A 21,564-nucleotide genomic window follows, 5' to 3' on the forward strand; every position below is an offset into this window, starting at 1 on the left:
ATTTTCAAATCTGTGGGATCCTCCCATTGATTGTAATTGGATCAAGAATACAGTGGAGAGCAGCTCCCTGAACTGCCTGGAGCTCTCTTGTAGCATCTTATTTGTACAGTGCGGTTTTGTTCTGTATTGGAGAAAATAAATTACTTGGTTTTATGTCTGTAGGTTCAGCTCCAGTGTGGTCCTGTGAAACCCTCCTGACATATTTATTCTTCTCTAGGTGACAATCATCAGCCAACTACAAGATTGTGAGCATGAGTTTTGTGGAATATGGAGATACGATAAAGGATGGTGACACGGCTATTGTGTTCCTGGGCCACGAGTCCATGTTTCCTGTGAAGGTGCAGCATGGCTCTGTAACACAGACTAAGTACGGGGTCATCAGGCACTCCACAGACCTCATAGGCAAGAAGTATGGCTCCAAAGTGACCTGCAGTAAAGGAGGATGGGTGTTCATTCTTCATCCAACTCCAGAACTGTGGACCATGAATCTCCCACACAGGACGCAGATTCTGTATTCCACTGACATCTCCATAATCACCATGATGTTGGAACTGAAGCCAGGCTCCATAGTATGTGAATCAGGTAATAATTACTACGTTGAAATCCTTTTTTAGGAACTAATACCAACACTTTCATGAAAAAAACAGGGTTTTCTTTATATTTTGCAAAAAGTTGCACTTTCTTCCCACTGTGATACAATTTTCCCTGCCCACGTGTTGAAGAATTCTATGTCATGTGCACGTTATCAACTGTTTCTTGAAAAATTGATGCTACCTCAGCATGCAGCCTCATTTATGTGGGTAAACCTCTGAGCATGTGTTTGGTTAATTCATCTTAGAACAAATATGTAAACATTTTCATTTCCCTTTGCTAAAACCGTTGTTAAGTACTTAAAAATGTTTGTAAATACATGATTTAAATCAAGATTCACGCTTTGAATTTGCAGCTTCAGAGGATGTAGTTGAGATAAACTGGTGAAAGAAACTCTGCTGATCGGGTGTTGAACTAATAAGAGAAATAAATTGGCAGTATTTATATATGGTACCATGTAAATACATCAATTTCATTCTTCTTTTCCCAAGTGTAATTTACTTGTAGCACCACAACCTCATGCAAAATCACTGATTAAATACAATGGATGATGTGTTCATCACAGGGCTCTGGTTTATTTCTAAACTTGGTTTAATTTATTACAGCTTTTGTGATTTTGCTTAATTTGGCAGTAAGGAGAAAATTGACATAAATGTTATCTTGGTTACATAGAGTTTATAATAATGTCTTCATAACTTTATTACTACAGACAGTATGAGGCTTGTTTCATTTGAGTGGATCTCTGTAGTTTGGAGAAATAGCAGCTGAGGTAGTTTGTCCTTGTTTTTTCTGGCTGTTGGAGCATTTTTCGAAGCAGTTTCATACACCTCCCTCTCAAGCATAGATATGGCAAAGGATCAGCATGATAGGACTGTGATGCACTGTGCTTTCTTACATTCACCATTTCCTGTTCCCACTCATGCATAATTTTGGGCAGTTTTTCAGGCATAATGACCACTTTCCAACACAACTGAGACAGCACTTATCTCTGCACCCAGTTGAAAACCAGGCACTGTGTTTAGCTGCTTGCTGTACAGCAGCACTTGAAGCAGGCAAAACCCTGTGCAGAAGCCTCTGATACTGTGAAAATAGCTGGGTCCTGTGAGTTTGTGATTTGGTTTGCAGGACAACCAGACATTTTTAGTTTTGTCATGGGAAGTTTCTGTATTCATCAGCTCTTCCCCTCCCTGCTATGTTTAGACAGGATGGGAAAAGTAAGCAGAAAATTATTTGGGGGGCAGGGGGAAGAGATTGGAATTGCTCCATATCCTGTCTCACTCAGACTAGTCAAATGTACAGAGCTGTATATAAAATATTTTCAATAATGTCAAAGGTGCCTGGAGAGGATGAAAATGTTTAATCTCTTGCTTATCTAAACATCTAAGAAATGGAAATACTTGATGATTTCCAAAAATGTTGTGAGTCAAAAGTCATAGCCACAAATCAATCCTTTTTGCTAAGGGGAATCTGTCCCAGGTTCATTTTAATGCTTGTACTGACATTGTATTGCAACTTCAGCTTTCCAGGCAAAGTGAATACTTTTACAGCTATAGTTATGCTTGTATTGCTTGCAAGGTTCAGTGTTCACAAAGAAAGGAAAGAAGAAAGAATACTCTAATAAATCCATCTGGCTAACCTTGAAGCAAGAGACCTTACTGCAGATTTACTGTGAATTAAAAACTTGACAGGTATTGACAATTGGAGCCTGCAGTGTGGTGAGACCAAGACAGTGATGTAGCCTGATGTAGTGCCTGCTTTGTGGTGATGTAGTCTGCTTTGGTGCCATCCTAAATTCTGTGGTGTTTGGTGATCCAAAATCATTAGCTCTAGATCAGCCTTGTGTGGGCTAGACAGAACCAGCCCAATGGTGATGAGTAGAAACAAGACAGGAAATCTGGTATAGTAAAACTTGACTCTGCTTCCTGCTGGTGCCAAGTTTAGGTGTATTTTAAGCATGAATTAGCACAGAGGTCTGTATTTTTTATTATTTGAACTTAGATATACAGTTGCTGTGTGAACTGGCAAGGCAGGCTCTGTAAAACAAGCTGGGCTCTTTTCCTCTTGTCTTACTAACTCAGCTGTAGAGGTGTGTCCTGTATTTAGCCATTGTGAGCTAGCAGAATTTTGAATTGGTCTCCCCAGCTGTGAGAAGAAATTATTGAAAAAGTAAGAGGAAATACCCTCTGTGTTGTGTTGAAATGCTCTGAATATAAATGATCTTCTACATGTGATTATATAAATGGAGGAGAATAACCAGAAGGATTAATTTTATGTCACTTTAATTATATAGTTTAAATTGATTAGTCATTATTTGTCCTAAAAGATACAAACATATTCATATAGTTTTTACCACGTTTAATCATCTTCAATAAACACATAAAGAGCAAGCTTGTCAGCAGCACATGCATAATTAAAATGACCCAGGCATGCTCTGTTGAGGAGGCTATAAGGAGACTCTGCATCTAGCTGATGTTTCATGACAGAGGTGTAGGAATATGATCCTTTTTCTGTCTTCTGCTAATTTCTAATTTATAAAGGTATGTTGAGTTTTAAAACTGTTAGCACTGTTACTAGAGCTAAGATCTTTTTAAAATATTGGTCCCTGCTCTAAGAAATTCCACACTTGGATAGAGTTTTTAACAGCTCTATCTTTCCAAAATTATGATATTCAAAATAGCTGCTTAAATATCTGCTGTGAGTGGCCCAATAGTATGAAAGTTTCATTGTTGTCAGGTAACTCTAATAATCCCATGTGTGTTTATTGCATGTGCAGCAATAAACAAAAAATGCCTAGATAAAGGAAAAGGCTAAATCTTTTTCTTCTGTCTCACCCCACTCTCCAAATCATCAACTTCCCAGGCTAGGCTCTCTGTAGGATAATTCCATTTGACAACTGGTTTTGAGGGGTTCATGTTTATTTTTAATACTATGAAACCTTTCAATTATTTTTTCCAAGCAAAATCCTTTTCTTTCCAGTCCCCACACATCAAGGCTTTTTACTGTTCTCTCTCTATGGTGAGATGTAAAATACTGCCTGTCTTAATAGTACAGCATGTGAAATCTCATTTAATCTGATAAATCTCAGAAATATTTTGGCTTTGATGGAGTGTAGTATTTAGACAAAACATAATTTAGTCAAAAGTACTTTAACCACCATGCCAGTGATCCTTCAGCATTCACAAAATCAGACTCACGTGAGCAAAAACGTTAATTGGATTTTTTGTTTCCCTTCAGCTAAATCCCAAATTAAAAATTGCTAAACCCTATTCATTGCTGCACAGCAATGGGTTTCTGAGCTGAGGGACTGGATTTTTGAAGGCTGAGAGCAGTGTTCTGGGTTCTCATAGTTTCTCAGAGAAGGAGTAATGGGAGCTGCCACCCAGCCTTACCCTAGAGCTTCTCAAAAACAATTATGAAATTTTCAGACTCACAGCCTGGGTATAGATTTTGTTAAAGAGTACACCCATAAAAAATTAATGAGGACTTAATGATTAATGGATACTTAATAAATGATTAAGAGTTTATTGTGAAGTCCCAGCAAGTCAGCTGTATGCTTATGACTCTTCTGAAGTGCTTATGGACTTTTTGACAAATACTTCTCCTATCTTCATTATTTTTGTGTCATAAGTACATCTAAATTGTTTGCAGCTCTGTTTTTAGTGTAAAGTACGGATCAAAGTTAATTTGATTCTGGAATGTGCCCAAACTAATTATGTCTGTGTTTTATAATGTCTCCCTTATCTACCTCTTAGCAGCTGTTCAGGTTTGAGTGGGAGAAGAATTAGAAAACCTGATCCTTGTATAGGACCTCTTGAAGTATTAGGAAGGCCTCATGAGTACAAATGTCATAAACCACAACATTCTCTTGCCACACCAAAACACTGAACTGGTGCTGGGGCCCCAACAGAGGGGAGGAGAAAAGATGTGGATCTATTGGAGCAAGTCCAGAGAGGCCATGAGGATGAGCAGGGGGCTGGAGCATTTTCCCTATGGAGACAGGCTGGGCTTGTTCAGCCTGGAGAAGAGAAGGCTCCAGAGAGACCTTACAGCACCTTCCAGTACCTAAAGGAGCTGCAAGAGAGCTGGGAGAGGGAATTTTACAAGGGCACTGAGTGGTAGAAAAAGGGGTCATAGGTTTAAATTGAAAGATGTATTAGGAGGAAACCCATTACTGTGAAGGTGCTGAAGCCCTGGCACAGACTGCCCATAAAAGCTGTGGATGCCCCATCCCTGGAGGTGTTGAAGCCCAGACTGGATGAGTTTTGAACAACCTGGTCTGGTGGAAAGGTCCCTGCCCCAGACAGGTGGGTTGGAACTAAAGAATCTTTAAACATCTTTAAGCCCAAACCATTCTGTGAGTCTGTGATGATTCTATGATTCTGTGCCTCTGACCACATGAGGCATCACTGGAATGTATTCAGACTTGTGGCTGTCATTAGCTGATGAGGAATGCTCTTCATACCCTAAAGTGTTTGTTTTCAGACTTTCTGGACTCACTTTGATCTTGTAATTTCACCTGACCACTACACTTAGCTCCGAACCTAACCTTGTTGTTAACCACCTTATGTTCATTTTGTAGAAGATTCCCTCCTAAAAAATTCAGACTTTTGAATCTCTAAGGAAAATGTATTTCTTCACTTGAATCTCTAAAGAAAAATTAATTCTTCATATTCTTTTTAGGCAGTGCCAGCCTTGAAAACCTCCCTACTATCCTTCCCTCAGCTCCTCAGTCTGGTCAGTGAGCAGTGGCCCTCTCTGACCTCCAGCCTGTTGCCTAAAATTAAAACGCCTGCTTCAGCATGGTGTCCATGACACATAGGCAGATAAGCTAATTTTCTGTCATGGGAACTTCTTGACTGCAAAGTGAACTTTTTTTATTAGGTGTTTTCTCTTTCATCTATCAGTTCAACTCCTTGAAATTCTCTCCCTCCCTCTCTTCCTTCTTTCTGTCCCTGCTCCTCCTGTGTCTTACCTCTGTTACCATGATTTGGACCCTTGACTATCTTCCCAGGAAGATATTTGGGTTAATTTCCATCAAATGCTTAATATCTTTTCATGTATTCATTATAAGTCATTACACTAACTTGTCATGTAGAGTGAGCAGTCTTTCTGTTCAGTCTTTCTGTTTCTTGACAGATTTTAGCTGTGGAGTTGTTAGCTCTGTCTCAAGATTAATTTTCCCTTGGTTTTGAGGCTCCTTCCGTTCTCATGGCTGATTCATGACCTATCTTACTATTTGCTAGGACTAAGTGGTGTAGCTAGGAGACAAATAGAGCAACACTGTCATTGTTTTGTTGTATTTACGCATTTCAGAATATCTTAGGTAGCCAAATTATGCATCAGAAGCTTAAGCTCTCCTAAAATGTTATTAGATATTTTAGAGACGCAGTATTAAATAGCACTTTGCATGCTTTTCTTTTATTCCTGTTTCCAAGCAATATGAACCTTTTTATGCACTTAAGAGCTTATTCAGCTTTATTCCAAAATACTTTTGCTTACACACAGCTGTACACATCTATAAATCCTAAATGACAATTTGAAGCTCCTTTTTTAAAAAGAAGCACCACGATGAGAAACTTCTAGGGAAGACAAGCCAAGCAATAGCCTGCAAAGAGAAAATGTAGTGGAGCACAGAATCAGGTCACTTATATTTATGGCATGGGTAGGATTCCAGGAGATTAGACAAATCTTTCTCTTTGCAATAAGGAAACCAGACAGGAACAGAAAACAGTGTAAAATGTACTTTGTATCAGTTAAGTGCTGTGCTTGATGCTGTGGTGACACTCAGTCTTGGCAGTATTCTGTACATGCTATATTTTTGAACAGCTCAGATATTGTCCACTTCAACTTTTGAAAGGTGAGAAGTTATTTTACCATAGTCATTGTTTCAAGATGGCTGAGGTGTGTGGAGGCTTCTCTGTGGAAAACCTGTCACTTGAATGAGCAGAGAGTGAGAAGAACAGATCTCTTGGAGGTCAGGGCAGTTGAGAAGTTAATCTGATCAATACTTGCTTGTCTGCAAATCAGAAGGAGCTATCAGTAGGTGCTGAGCTAGAGTGTTTTATACAGATGTCCACTTGCTAGGACTGAAATCCTAAAACTGCATGTTTTAGGAGAGGAGCAAAAACATTCCCTTGGAGCTTATATGTATCAGAGAAGGAGAATGTCATGTGCTTGAGCCCTAGAAGGAAAGAATACTGCATCAGTGTGCAGGGCCATTAGCCACCTAAATCATGGGTGTAACACAGGAGCTTAATTCCTGCCTCTGGAGTGAAGTGGAGCCCATTCCTGGTTTACTCTGTGCTGATCCCCTGCACAGTGCTGCCTCCTCAGATGTTGAGCTTTGAGAATGGCATATTGGGGCCCCTGCAGTGTCTCATTAAATGCCTGCAATGCAGATGTCTGCTTTTTGACTAAGATGTTTGAGATCACAGAACAGTCAATGTAAAAGAGCATCACATTTTCCAAGTGAAAATTAGCAATGACATAAGTGCTCACCTAAGTGAGCTCTAAAGCAGCAGCTGTGATGTTAAGGTTGTCTTCAGTACAGTTTGAATTGTTGTTGTTTTACTTCTCTTCTGTAGAGTCCATTCATGATTAAAACATGGTAGTCAAGTGGGCATTGTCCTGTGGTAGAGAGCAAACAGTTTCTAAGACTATTTATTGTGCAGGCTGTCAGAAAAGGAGCATCCTAGTGTAATAATTATAAATCAGTTGTTCTAGTTGTCTTACCTTCTGCTTTCTAGGTCATATCAGAACACAGACATTTCACTGCACCTCTATGAGAAAGAAAATTCACTGGAGTTCTTCCAGTTCTGTTCTTGCCTCTTCTGACACAAAATGTTAATTTTTGAGTATCCAGTTTTTTGGTTCAGGTAATTTGGATACAGGTAGTTCAGGTATGCTATTTCTGGTTTGGTAGCATTCTACTATGTCTGCAGTAGTACTCCTCGGGTTTTGTTGCTGCCCTGACTGATTATCTATCATGCTAGGATACATTTCATTTCCCAAGGAAACTTGTACCTAACTAGAACTTACTCCAAACTGAGTAAGACTCTTTGAGTCATATTTTGCTTTTTATCAGTAGTGATTTTGAAATAAGGACAAAGAGAAATTGAGATGGTTGCAGGAGGACAAAAATGTTGAATGCTGCAGATTTGCAGGGAAGAAGGTGAATATAAACATTCATTTCCCTTTCTAGAACATCACAAAAACAGAGGGTTGAACCCCTGCCTTGTGCAGACAGTGCTGATTGGGCTTTAGGGCTTGTGGCAGGTATGGACTCATGCCAGACTCATATTAATGGATCACATCAAATGTGCTGGTCTATTGGGCACATGAGAGTTAAGGGTCATCATCATGTCACATGTCTGGGTTCAGAATATATTTTCTAGGAGAGATTTTTACAATAGTGGGTGATTCATAACCATCTTGTTTCCTGCAGTTTTGAGAGTGTTGTCACGGAGAAGACAGGCAGCATCTTCAGAAATACTCCCATTAATAATATTAATGTGATAGAATTTGATAGGTTAAAATGTGATACATATGTATTGTTCTCATGTTTGTGGTAGCCAGTCAACAATAAATAATTCCTGGCAACCTTGCTTAACAAAAGCTCTGTCTGTAATACGCCTGTAAGTGGTGACTTCCAATATCTTGGTTTTAGTTCAGGGTTTGGCTTGGAGTGTTTGTGAATAAAAGAGGAGTTTTAGAAAAGAAGCCAAAAAATCTTAATGGGTTTTCCTATTGAGAAGACAAATAGTATCTTCTGTGGTGTTTTTAAGAGCAGATTTAAAAGGAAAGTGATTAAAAATGTAAAAGAATATGAACAAGGAAACTGGATACATGCACAAGCTGCCTCACTCTTCTGCTTACAGCCCAGGCTTGTTCCCTTCTTCAGATTAGCAGGGAGAGATGCAGAAAGTGTGCAGCACTACACATTTGAGAGGTACAATAATTAAATTTCCTCATTTTACAATAGTTATCAGTTGTGTAATCCTCCCTTTTGGCATGAAATGTAAAGGCAGAATTTCAGTCTTTAGCATCCTGGGAGCAATAGTTCCCTGCTTTTGTCATTAAAAACCTATCAATGGAATACTATTCCTTTGTTATGCACATATATCATTGAGTTTTCACAACTACATGGCTGCTGTGCTACTGTTACTCCTTTGACCAAGGCAAAGTTCACTTTGACATTTAGATCCTTCAAGTGCTGTGATGGGGTGGCTTTTGCTGTATGCACATGTAGGTGTGTTTTGCTTTTCCTTTGTTTTATTTTAATACCACCTTGAATGCCTGTACTTTCACTTTATTAAATACATGTGTGTAAATGTTTCTCTCTTCTCTTGGACCTCTCTGAAGCCAGTGCTAAAATGTGTAGCTCCTCCATGCCTGCCTCCCTGCGTGCTGTGCCCTGCTGAAGCTGCGGCGGTGCCCGTGTGCCCGCCGGGGTCAGAGCCCTCTCCCAGGGGAGCAGGGGAGCGGTGCCGATCAAACCTGGGCCCTGAGCTCTGTTTACAGTCTGAATGTGTCCCCTTTCAGAGCTGTCGGATTAAATGCAGGGCCGCAGCAGTGCTCCTCCCTTTGTGGGACTAGAGGGCAAGAACCTGGGATCTGCCAGTGAACTCAGACTTCCCGGATGATTATGGAAAGCACTGCTCCAATTAAGTGGCTGTACCAGCCCCTGTGCCCCCTAATTAATTTCCTTTCTACTTGTTTCTGAGCTGCTGTACTTCAGATTCTGTCCTTTATATGTTTTTTAAGATTTATGCTAGCTGAAAGGACTTGCCTCAGGCTCAACAGTCATTTAAAATAGCTAGAAATAGATTTTATTTCTACAGGAGAAATGTGTTCTAAGCACAGGATTATGAATCAATAAACACAGAGAATTCGGGCTTGCTGTGGGGTTTTGAATTTGGGGGATTACTCCATTAAATGCCACTTGAGTAACTAATTTGCAATGGGAATTGGTATATGGGTGTTTTCTTAAGTGAAAATCTTTGTTATTAGTCATCCATCCATTTAATATGCCAATGGATCATTTAAAGTAAGTTTCCTAAATTATCTAACTAAAACAAGGAAAAAAAAAATCTTTGTATTGTCAGTTCCTGTTTGTATGTGGTAATTGTAGTTACCTACAGTTGTGTGATAGATTTTGTTAGACTAAGTTAAGCTTGTGTAGGTGAGTATGTGTGTAAGTGACCTGTGAAAACAGCTGTTTGATCAGTGTGGCTGCAAGGAGCCAAGAGGCCTTGGTTTGGGGTAATTCCAGTGGGAATTGAGGATGTCTCTTAAGAGATCTGTGCAAAGTAAACTGTATCCTGAAGGCCATTTGTTTGCATGGATATTAATAGGATTTTCAAGCACGGAGCCATGCCAACATATTTTCTTTGTTTAGTAAAGTATAAGGTTTTGAAAATCCATTAAAATTTGCCTTAATCTCTTTTCACCTTAGAAGAGTCTGACACTTTGAAAAAAACCTCTCCAGTTAATTTCCCTGAATTTTTCCTGTTGCATTTACTTCCTCGTGTTCTCTAGTGGCACTTGTTAGAGCTATAGCTGACCCTTGGCATTAGTTTCCTCCTCTAGGGAGACAGGACAGATCCTGGGTTTGCAGGATTTTGTAATGAATGCTTTGAGGACCCAGAAGACTGTTTCCTAGGACACCTAGTCCCTCCCTCCCTCCCTCCCTCCTTGTGCAGGAAGGACTGTTCTCTTTCAGGAGCTGAACAAGTGGTTTGTGTTCGTTTGAGTTTTGAACACGTGTTCCAAGCAGGAAGATGAATGCAGAAGACTTTAGTTCTGATGTTTGTCCCTGACAAACCCAATTTCATGAGTTGTTTGTCTTTCCTAGGTACAGGCAGTGGGTCCCTCTCCCATGCTCTGATCAGGACAGTGGCTCCCACCGGGCACCTGTACACAGTGGAGTTCCACCAGCAAAGGGCTGAGAAGGCGCGGGAGGAGTTTCGGGAGCACGGGGTGGAGCACCTGGTCACTGTGACCAACCAGGATGTCTGCAAAAATGGCTTTGGCGTCTCCAACATTGCAGATGCCGTGTTCCTAGATATTCCATCTCCATGGGAAGCCATAGGACATGCCAAGTCAGCATTAAAAGCTGAAGGTAACTGCATTTTTCTCTTTCTGTTCAGGAAGCACTGTGCACATATCTCTGCCTTTGAGCCATACATTAGATGTGCTCCCTTCCCTTATGTGATCACTGTTCTCAAATGTCAATCTCCGGGCACTTCTAAGGCTATAAAACCTTCAAAAGGTGTCTTCAATTTACAGTGGAAGATTTGAAAGGAGAAGAACAATTTTTTCCTGCAGGCCTGTGAGAACGGCTACAATTAGCATGGGCAGTTTATAAAAACTACTTTGAACCATTCTCAAGTGCATTTTGCTAGATCTGAGGTGTGTGGGAAGCAGAAGTAACAATAAATGCTGAAAGCAAATTTCTTTGGCAATTCAGTAGAAAGGTGTTTGTATAAAAGGTGTTCAGCCTCAGTTCACATCAATCATTGCAGATTTGTACCCATTTAACAGAGCACTCCAACGGTAATGTTAAAAAAAAATGTGGTCACACTTAAATATGCTTGTCAGTTTATGTCCTAAATCTTTGTGATTGGAACTAATGAGAAGTTTGCCATTGGACTCAGTGGGAATGGAAGATAAAGGATGTTCTAGCTTATGCCAGTTACTCTGGGATTGTGACAGCAAGTGAAAACTGATGTTGAGATTTTGCACAGATTTTCATCATTTTATTATAGCTCTTTACCCTATTGAAAAATAAGCTTCAGTGAATAAATAATTCTTTTATCCTGGAATAAGTTTTAATTAATTTCATAATTGTGTGGATCTGAATTAACTTTTGCCAAATTGCTTTCATCTACAAAAGTGACTTCTCTAATCAAGAGAGCATGGAGTGCTGAACAGTGTCCATGCTGGGACATGAGTTTATAAAAACTTGATTATGTGCCAAGGCCCAGTTCTTTTTTAAAATATATAATCACAGGCTGGACTTCAAGTGAATTGCAAAGTCTTGGTGAAATCACAAGATTGAAGCTTGTTCTTAAAGGTCACTGAATATGCGCTGCCTTGCTGAGTCAGGACCAGCCCTGCTGTTAGGCTACCTCAGCTACTACTGATAATTTTCTAGAAAGCTTTGTGATACCCACGTAACACACTTCCTTTAAAAAGTGAATAAATAGAGTGAGCCTTGTTAGCGCTCTGTACCTGCAATGGTTACAGCTCAATTTGTAGCAGCTTTCCAGTGTGTCCTGGGGGGGAAGAAAATCACTGCACTGTACATGCCCTTCCCATGCTCAAATTATCTAATCTAGTGAGCACAACACTCAGCTGACTTCCCAGCTTAGAAGGCGCTGCATTGCGCAGTCCAATTTGAATTATTTAAGTGGTGCATGCTTAGAATACTAAGCAGGGCTGCTTGAACAGTTCCAAGTTTTGAATCCTTGTCTCACTCCAGCATTTGAAATCCTAGAAAATGTAATACAGTCCCAAACCGGCCATACCATCTGGCTATGCTTTTCTGTGCTATGCTACAAGGTTACATCTGCTTAGGCAGTATAAATAATACTTCAAAATCCCACATTTTTGTGTTTGTGAAGTGGCGTCATTCACTTTATGAGCCACTCAAAAGGGAAAGTTGCTGATCCTTGCTGCAGTTTTTGCTGCAACCAGACTCCCATGTCTGAGGTCTGGTACTGGTCTAAGGCTCCTCTTTTGGGCAACTTTGTACCTGACTGAATAGGTGCCTTTTTTAAATTTTGCTATTTTGCATATAAACAAAAACTGGTTTTCATATAAAATATAATTGATTATAGTAGTAAAATGTAAAAACTTAGACACTTCCCTATTTTATCCTGAGTCATGTGGGTAGTTTTATTGTGGATTTTTTACTGCTGTTAAATCTAAAATATGGCAGAAGGTTATCTGTAACTGCTTCCCTTTCCCTACCACAGGCAGATAATTTAATAGTGCTCCTTTGTTTTGTTTTCAAAGAGTTAAACCTCTTCTGCAGTACAGCCTGTGCACATTCTGCTGTTATTGAACCCTGTTCCAGGGTTGATGTAGTGATAAAGCATCACTGCAGGAAATGAGTTCCACTCTTTTCTGTCCACGCCCTCTCTCTCAAATCTGGACAGGGTCACATTTGAACCATTCACACTGTGGGTTTTGTTGTGATGTGCTCTGCGAATGTCACAGCTGTACTGCCAGATAGTGGTAATTTAGTCCCTGAAGTCTTAAGGTATTTTGAATAAAATGAGAACTAAGCAAATTCTATATATAGCATTAGCTACTCTCTTCCTTAAAACCTCCATACTCACAATAGAGTTCAACTGAGAAGATATGGGAGAGTTCTCAGCCTTAACCAAACCTTATCAGATCTGTGTCTTCTCTTCCACTTCAGCTCAAGGTCCTGACTAGTTGCTGCTCTTAGTAGGCTGAGTGTTAATGATCCTGTTTGCAGAGTGCAACTATCACTCATGTTATGCCTTGCAGGATGCTGTAAATACACTGCTTGGAGCAGCTTGGCCTCCCATTTAAAACACTGCCAGCCCCTGAAGAGCTGAACGAATAAAATGGCTCAGTAGGTTTGTGACTGGAAGGTTCTTGTTCTCTGGTGATGCTTCAGGTTTGCAGCTCAGCTGCATCCTTTTGTGCTGATGTCACCAGTCACACTTCCAGCAGAAAAGCTGCTTGTAGCATCTCTGAGGCACTGCTGCACTGCAGAACTGCCTTTCATTTCCAGACCTGCACTGTTTTTCTTCTGCAGCATCTGCTGATTAATGCTTTTCTGTTGCCATAGCTGCTGTTCCCAATATCTGACCTTGGTGGTTTTTGCACAGTTGACATTAACCCGTTCAGGCTAAACTTTTAAAAATTAGGAAAATGAGAAAATTGTGAGGTAACAGAAATATCCTCAATATTCTACAGTTCTTAAATGCCCTGAAACTTTTGACTCACAGTCATTTCTCAGCTGAATACTGTAGTGCTTTGAATATAATTCTGCACCCACCTACTCTACTCTCATAAATACTGTCTATTTCTTCCAAAGCTGTGGAAGATGAGGGAGAAACCCACTGGTACAATAATTTTCATACAGATTTTAAATTTTCAGGTAGGGGGATGGAAAATTACAGCCATGTATTAGGGTGGATTAGCCTCTTATATTTTAAGTTGCTCCTTATGGTGTTTAACAGTCTGAGTCACAAAATTATTAAAACCACCTCTCTTTTATTTCCTTTCTTTCTTTAAAGATTTTACTCTTTAATTCAGATTTTCCATTCCCTCTGGAGCTTCGTGAAGCCCCTAAATTCTGAGTTTATCAAATTGTGATCCTTGAAAATAACTGGATCAGGTAACATGGTGCTCCTAATTCTCCCCCCAAAACTCTGCAGATAAAGTTCACTTTGAACATCTCCCTCTTTGGACCTCTGCACTTCCATGTCCATGTAGGAAGCCTCACTGACTATTTTTCTTGATCTCCAGAGGAGATCCCAGTTTTAAACCACCCAGGTATGGCTTTGAGGCACAGCTTCTGTCCCTCACCATGTGAAGGACTTGGACTCCTAATTCACCCCTAGCTTGGGTCTGTCAGGGCTGGGTAGGTCAGGTGCACACTGTGGGCCTGCCTGAAGGACAAGTGATTCTTTCACATGTAGAGAGTCAAGCAGAAGGATTCCTGCATCAAAATCCTCACTGTGGAAGGCCAGCCAAAGCTACTGGCTTTGACACAGTTTGAAGGAAGTAGTTTGGGATGAAAGGATCACTAAAGAAAGTTGTTAGGTTTTCTTCCCCAGTATGGAGCCGACTGATTCTTTAATTTCCTTGTTACATGCTTTTACCAGCCCATAATAATGAGCAGGAATAAATTCCTTTTGAGTGATGCACCTACAAGTGCAGAGGTTAAGGTCACATTTGCAGAAAATCACATCAAGCTCCTATTAATGAGCTGGCAAGTGATTTAGAGAAAATTCTCTTTTCTGAATCAAGAAACATCCTTTAATTTCTTCCAACAGCCAAATCCTCTAATTTCACTTGTCAGGGAAGCTACATCAAATCGCCCACGAGCACACGCACTTAAAGGACATTCTGTCCCCTTTTGCAGAGACAATATTTTTGTCACAGAGTAAATGCCACAGTGATGCTGCTCAGTGACTCTCCTGCCTCACCCCTACACAATGATAATGCCTGTGTGGTTTTTTTTTTCCTTCCTTGAGATCTTTGTAATGTAATCTTCCAATTATGACAATGCATTGAAGTCCCAAAACCCAAGCTGTGTTCTTTTGCCAGAGGTAAAAATGTTGTGCTGTATTCTTTATGTCACAGAATCATTCTAAAATTACTATCCCTTTTCCCTAAAACTTAATGGTGCTGCACTACATGTGCATCATCTGAATAATACTGGGATGATGAAAGAACCTGTCAGAGCACTTGTAGCACATACAATAACCTACAAAAATAAGAGCACATTTCTTGGGCTTGTTTTCTGTATTATAAGCACACACTGGAGTTCTTGGTTCTTGTCAATTAATAGCACTAAAATTTTCCACACTTGAAACCTAATGCACTCAATAGCTAAACAGAACTGGTAGAGATGTTAGTCCTTGCTCAGACAAACCACAAACAAAATTGTTTGTTAGAGTTGCACAGGAATATTCTGGCAACTTTTGAAGCACTGGCTTCTTGTAGAGATGCAATGGTGGATCCCTCAATTACCAATTAGATAAAGTCTGTTGAAATGTACAGTTCTGTGTGGATGAAAATCTTTTGCTTCCCTCTTCCCTTAAGCTCACTTTTCTAATCATTCCAGTCTGAGTTTTACTTCCATTTTCATGTCCTCCTAACCCTGTTGCTGGTTACAATGACTGCCAGGACTGTGTGGGCTTGTTCCATGCTATGGATTCAGGACATTTAACCTTTCCATTAATGCTTCAAACTAACTCACTCCCTGTAAAACTGAAGGTAGAAAAAAACTTAAGTCTTTCATACAATCTCATTATTCTCTTCTCCTCAACTGTAGCACTTGTCACATGCATTATACATGAATAAACACATTTTTAGACAGCTCTTGAGATCAAAAAGCTCACACAGCTTCCCAATGTGAACAGGATTAATCTCTCATAATTACTATATCAATTTATGATGACACACAGATCTCATTAACCAAATTTAGGAACGGTAGCTCTCCTAAAAGGAGAGCTCTGAAAGAACACAAACCCAATTTGTACAAAAAAGTTTCCATTCAAATGTTTTCACTGCTCTCTAGTCTAGTCCATCCCTTTGTGATCCACAGACAGAGCAATGTGCCCCAGGGAGGAGAGGGGGGGAGTTCATGTCTTTTCTTCATTCACTAAGGAATCCTTGGCAGGGCAAGACAAAGCAGTGCACATTCAAGTCCTTTAAACCCTAGCCTCTTGCATCTAAAGGACAAGAGGCTCTCAAAGAGTCTGAGAACTGTGGATGCTGAAATCTAGATTTATATTTGTTTGGTGATTGTGACAGAAGGGGTGCTGCCTAGCTGGTAGTCCAGCTGGGTACCGAGGGCAGCCCTCAGAGTGCAGAATTCAGAAGCATCTGCTCTCTTCAAGATGACAATGTCTCTGCTCCTGGGACAGATGAGCCTGTCCTTCTGAGTGCTCTGGTTTTCTACTTTTTTTGGGTTTTTTTGCTGGTCTAAACACACCACAGGAATTGAAACTTCCAAATGTTTCTATTTTAGACAGCCTCTCGCAGTCTGGAACTGCAATTTCATTTTTGCCTTCCAGCCTTCTGCTAACTGTAGCTTTCCAATCTTCACTCCTAATATCTGCTTAATCACATAATTCCAGCCTGTAGCTGCAAGTCAGATCTGGCCTGCCTGATGGTGCAGGAAAAAGCAGAGGGGACTCCTCTCCCACTTGTTAGGATCTGTAAGGACAGCTGCTTGATGGGTTTGCTTCTAAGCCCTTTGTGGGTATATTTATTTGGGAGGGATGTATAAAAATAACGAGAACTATAGGCATGAAAGGGGAAAACAAAATTGACTGAACTATTAAAACCCATTGGATGGTCTCAGGTAGATGGAATACCAGCAGTTCACTGTTTTCTCATCTTTCACACCTGAGAAACTTCCAGCAGTGCAGGAAGTAAAGTAATATTTTTTGTGCTTGCCTTCTGGATATTTGCTACTGCAAGCAAGAGCTTTCTCCTTATTAAACGGCTTAAAAGCCTGTTTTCTGTAACCCTACTTCCCCCAGCAGTTGTGAGGAGGCAGCCTGATAAATCTTCACCAAGTTTGGTGTCGATGTGCTGTGCTCAGCTGACCAGCCCCAGGCAAGAGGAAGGCTGCTCTGCCTTTAATTGAAGGCTTGACAAGAACCGTAGGTGGCTTTGCAGCTTGTATGGCAACAGCTGTGTGCAGGCTTTGAGTTTTTGACTGTAAATCCAGAGCATGTGAATTCAAAAGCTTAAACGTATCTTCAAACCCTTACAATCAGAATAAATAAAAACAGGCTTCCTGTAAATGTAAATATATTTTGCTTTATTGCAATATAAAACCTCAAAACCAAGAAGCCTGAATGAAGTAGTAGTCTCTGGTCTCTCAGATTCTTGCTTTGCAGACAAAGAGTTATTGTGAGCTGACATTTAGTTAAGTCAGACATTTGTTCAGTTCCCTACAAAATAAGAATATAAATTCTTTCTTTGTAACATGTGTGCATCACAGTAGCTTTCTCATTATGTAACAGAATTTTTTTCCTGAGCTTTTCTGTTTTACATCTGCAACCACAGAGTAGAGTGTGTAAGTTCTTTGGGCAGAAAATATTAGCTGTCAGATTCAGGAACATTTTGGTAGTGCTGGCCATCCTGATGAACATACAAATCTAATTTCATGGGAGTTAATGGGCTGGGTGTGCAATTAAATCAGCATCAACAGACTTGGTTCATAAAGACACATACCACCATTAGTTTTGCAGGTGATTATTAGATTTGAGTTTTAATTGTCACTCCAGGGAATTACTTGTCCAGGGTACTTTGTTCTAAAGATTCATGATAAGAACCCCTTGGTGCAGAGACTTTATTTGAGGACTAAAATTAAATCCTGCTTAGCGTATGGTGGATTAATGGTTGTGGAGAGTGTTCTTCCCCAGGCAGTACCAGCACATCATTGCTGCACAGTAACTGGAGTGCTACAGTGACGCTTTCAGACCTGATGCTTTCTTTTTTTAGAGATCTGACTTTAGAAACGAAAAAGGAAAAAAAAAAGGGTAGTTTGAGATAAAGCAGGCTTCATGTAGTCCTAGCATTGCCTCTATTTTTAGCAGGATGCTTTGCTCTGGCTTGCACGGGTTCTTTAACTGCTTAGATGGCTGGTATTGGAAGGTTTGACTGGAGCCCAGGAGAGGACTGGGGAGGAATGCAAATCAGGTCAGCAGGCATCTTCATCTAATTGTAATAAATGAAACAATAGCTGAAGCTGCATTGCCCAGTGTTCCTTCCTCCTGCACAAAAGCTTTTCAGGAAGGGCAGTTGCCTTGGGGGACACTGTGTCCTGGGTGAAAGCACATGCCCTGGCCTTATGGCAGACAGTGTCCTTATAATTCTTTGATCTGATTTGGCTGTGGCTTTTCAGAGTAAATCTGAATCATTCTATTCTCAGCTGTTAAGGTGACATTGTAGCACTTAGAAAGGTGTAGGGGGCCTATTAATAGCCCGTATTAAGAATCAAAAATCAGAACTGTGCATAGACAAGGAGACGAGTGTTACTTTATCACTTCAAAGTCCCATCCTTGAGTTTTACAACATTTTGCTGTAAGCCTGCACGATGTGATATCCAGTAAACTTCAATGCTCAGGAGACATGCTAGTCAGCTTGACTAAAAGGGTAAAGCCTTAACAGCACTCCATCTATGGCCTGGAGAGCTGCCTTTATTCTGTGCACGCATACCATCGTCCTCAGCTAAACACAGCCTCTTTGTCAGGGGCGTGTGTGCAGTGCTGGGGCTCCAGCCCTGGGCAGTGTGTAGAGAATGACTTCTGGCTTTGTGTACGTGCCAGCTGCAGTTTGGTGCTCAGTCCAGAACAGTGGAGAGTGATTCCAAAAGAGTTGCTGCTCTAAAAGGATCAACTTTAACAGTTTTGCTGTGAGCAAATGTGGAGGGCAGCATTGGATGTGGAAGATGAATGAAGTTGCTGTTGTTGTTTTTAAAGGGTCTGAAGCATCCTGTGGAGTTGTCTGTGTTTGATTTTGTGCTGACTCTTTAAACCAACAAAGTTGCCATGTGAAGATTTTCTTGAAGAATGTTTCCACTTTGTCTGTATAATAGTAATTCTGTGGGCATCTGGGAGAATTTGAAAAGAGATGAAAAGTGCTTCATTTTGGCTTTTGCCCTCTTTTCCACTACCTGTCTTATTTTGTAGGTGGCCGCATCTGCTCTTTCTCCCCCTGCATTGAACAAGTTCAAAGAACCTGCCTGGCCATGGAAGAATCTGGTTTTACAGAGATTAACACCTTGGAAATTCTGCTCCGAGTGTACAATGTAAGGACAGTTAGCCTGCAAATCCCTGACCTTGGAAAAGCAGCTGAGGATAATTCTAGCACTGGCTTTGACAGCAGCAGCCCATCACATCAAGGCAGCTTGTGTGCTAATCTGCAGCAAGGGACTGTGCAGTTCAAGAGTGGTGTGCCACTCAGGGAGGTGGTTGGGCACACTGGGTACCTGACCTTTGCCACCAAGAGCCTGCTCTAGTACCTGCCCAGTTTGTGCAGTCTGGAGTGGATTTGTGTGTATTCTGTTTTCATGGCTCTTTTTTGTATGGCATCCAAAGTTTTACTTGTCAGGGAATTCCATATATAGTCAGATTTGGTTGGAATATGCTTTGTTTAAATAGCACACAAGCATTAAGCAGAGCAGCATCAAGGGAATGCTGAAACTCTGGAATGGTGCTCCACTTGCTGTCAGAAAGAAGATAAATTAATAGCAAATGGCCATTCACTGGAATGTGCAGAATTAAGATCTCTCATAAGAAAGCAAAACAACAGACAAATTACAAATAGGTTGGATTTTTTCCTCCTTTTTTTCTGAATTACTTTCCCAGGTTTATGTTTTTATTTTTTCCTAGCACCACTGGACACTATTCTTTTAACTTCTCCAGTGTCTGTGTTGCTCTGAAGAATGTGCAAGTGCCTACTTCCTCCATTTTAGATAAGAAAGTTCCAAGATTACAGGGTTGCCAGCCCAACTGTTCACAGAATCAGTGTTCCCGTGGAATAGTGTTCCAGAGGATTATTGGCAACACTCAGGAACACAACCTCTTACTCCATTCCAGACTGGCATCTGCAAATCATTTTGACTACACAGAGGTCAAAGAAGTGTGGTAATTGTTGGATTTAATTTAAATTGGTATATTGTGCTCATCATTTTGTAGTAGAAATTTGAACCTGGATCCATACGGTCATGTTCTAACAGAACAGCCCCTTTTATAGTTGATGAATCCACTGTGAAAATTAACTGAACAGCTGGCTAATACTATCTGACCACCTCTTTGTAAGTGGTGTGGATGAGGTTCCAGTTGTGTGGTGGTTTATTTCCATTATGGTGTATTGTTTTCCTGCAGCTGAATGACAGAAAGATTGCTTTTGGCAGGATTTCTGTCTCCAAATTACATCAATAATGCAAACTTAGTAAAATCCTCAACCAACCTTATTAATTAAGTTTTCGGATCATTTACTCTTTGGTCTTCCGTACAGAGCTGGTGGGTGTGATGAACTGTTTGAATGCTGGATTAAATTTTGTATTTATAGATTAAAATAATAATGCAAATTTATTAAAGTTCCTTCTTTTTTTTCTTATTTTATTTTTAATAGTAAATTCACAAATATTCCTATTCCAGCAACTAGTGCTGCCACTCAAAGCATTTAGCTGTGCCTTGCATTTAGCTGTGCCTTGTATGTACCTGAACTTATTGATTGCTGTGCAAGAGAAGCAGCCATTCATAAAGTGCTGCCTGAACATTTAACCTGATATCCCTCCCCCTTTCTTGACAAAAATAAACAAAGCTAAGCTTTTAACGTGTTTCAGCAGAACGCTAATCCATAACGGTTTAAAGAGCTCAACCGATCACGGCTGCAAAGATAAACTGTTGAGCAGATTAAAGGCAGAAAGCAATTCTGTTCAGCTAAATCAGTTATGTAAGTTGGCCTACAACTGCAGCATTTCCCCAGAAATTATGGGAAAGTTCCCTTTCTGCTGCTGTTCGTGTTCTCCAGGCTGTGCTGCTGACGCCGTGTGTGGGGTTTGGTGGCTGTGTTAGAGTGTGTGTGTGTGTGTTTGTGTGTGCTGGGATCACCACCCAGCAGCACAGCACAGCACAGCTACTGCCAGACTCCAGAGGAAAGGATGGGGAATTACAGCCACAAGGTTCTCCTTAACTTCCTTCAAGGTCATCATCATTCACTAACAAGGGGGATCCCCAAGCTTCTCCAGGGATAATTCCAGCCCCAAACTTGATTGGTCTTTCCAGACAGACCTTATTTTAAAGTAATGTAACATCTAAACAGGACTAAAAAGGAACAAAGTCACGTTTCTGTGCTACAAATAGATGTGGAATGGAAATACCAATGTGTCTTCCTGGAGTTTGAAACAAGGCTGATGCCTTTTTGCCTACAAAGCCCAATTCAAAACCCCTTGAAATAAACCACTGACTTTGCTTGGTCCCATATTGATTTAACCTCTGCTGAGGAAGGGCAAGCATTGCATAGAAGAGAAGGATTTCATTTCTGTCTTTGCAATATTTAAAAGGCTTTCTGCGTTTTTGTTGCTGATGGCAGCCACGGCCAGCAGCACAGCACCACTTCCTGCTGTTGCTTTGTTGTCAGGGTTACAGGGAGGATCCCACAGTGTCCAGTGTGGACAGTGCTGTCCTGACAGACCCCCCACTGTTTAATGCTGCTTATGGTCACCTGTGTCCTACA

At 40.6% G+C, this 21,564-nt stretch overlaps 1 protein-coding gene across 2 annotated transcripts in view; it reads left to right on the forward strand.

Annotated features, from left to right (window-relative positions):
- TRMT61A (tRNA methyltransferase 61A) overlaps positions 1 to 20,665 on the forward strand; it is a 28,342-nt gene extending 7,677 nt beyond the window's left edge. For both annotated transcript variants that reach the window (XM_066552416.1, XM_066552415.1), the window contains exons 2-4: positions 218 to 582; positions 10,445 to 10,711; positions 19,011 to 20,665. In XM_066552416.1, coding sequence (XP_066408513.1) covers positions 252 to 582; positions 10,445 to 10,711; positions 19,011 to 19,339 — 927 coding nt within the window. In that variant the 5' untranslated portion in view covers positions 218 to 251 and the 3' untranslated portion in view covers positions 19,340 to 20,665. The remainder of the gene's footprint in view (positions 1 to 217; positions 583 to 10,444; positions 10,712 to 19,010) is intronic.
- Positions 20,666 to 21,564: the final 899 nt, after the last annotated feature.

This window comes from Molothrus aeneus, chromosome 6 (assembly GCF_037042795.1).
Source record: "Molothrus aeneus isolate 106 chromosome 6, BPBGC_Maene_1.0, whole genome shotgun sequence".
In the NCBI taxonomy this organism is placed as follows: domain Eukaryota; kingdom Metazoa; phylum Chordata; class Aves; order Passeriformes; family Icteridae; genus Molothrus; species Molothrus aeneus.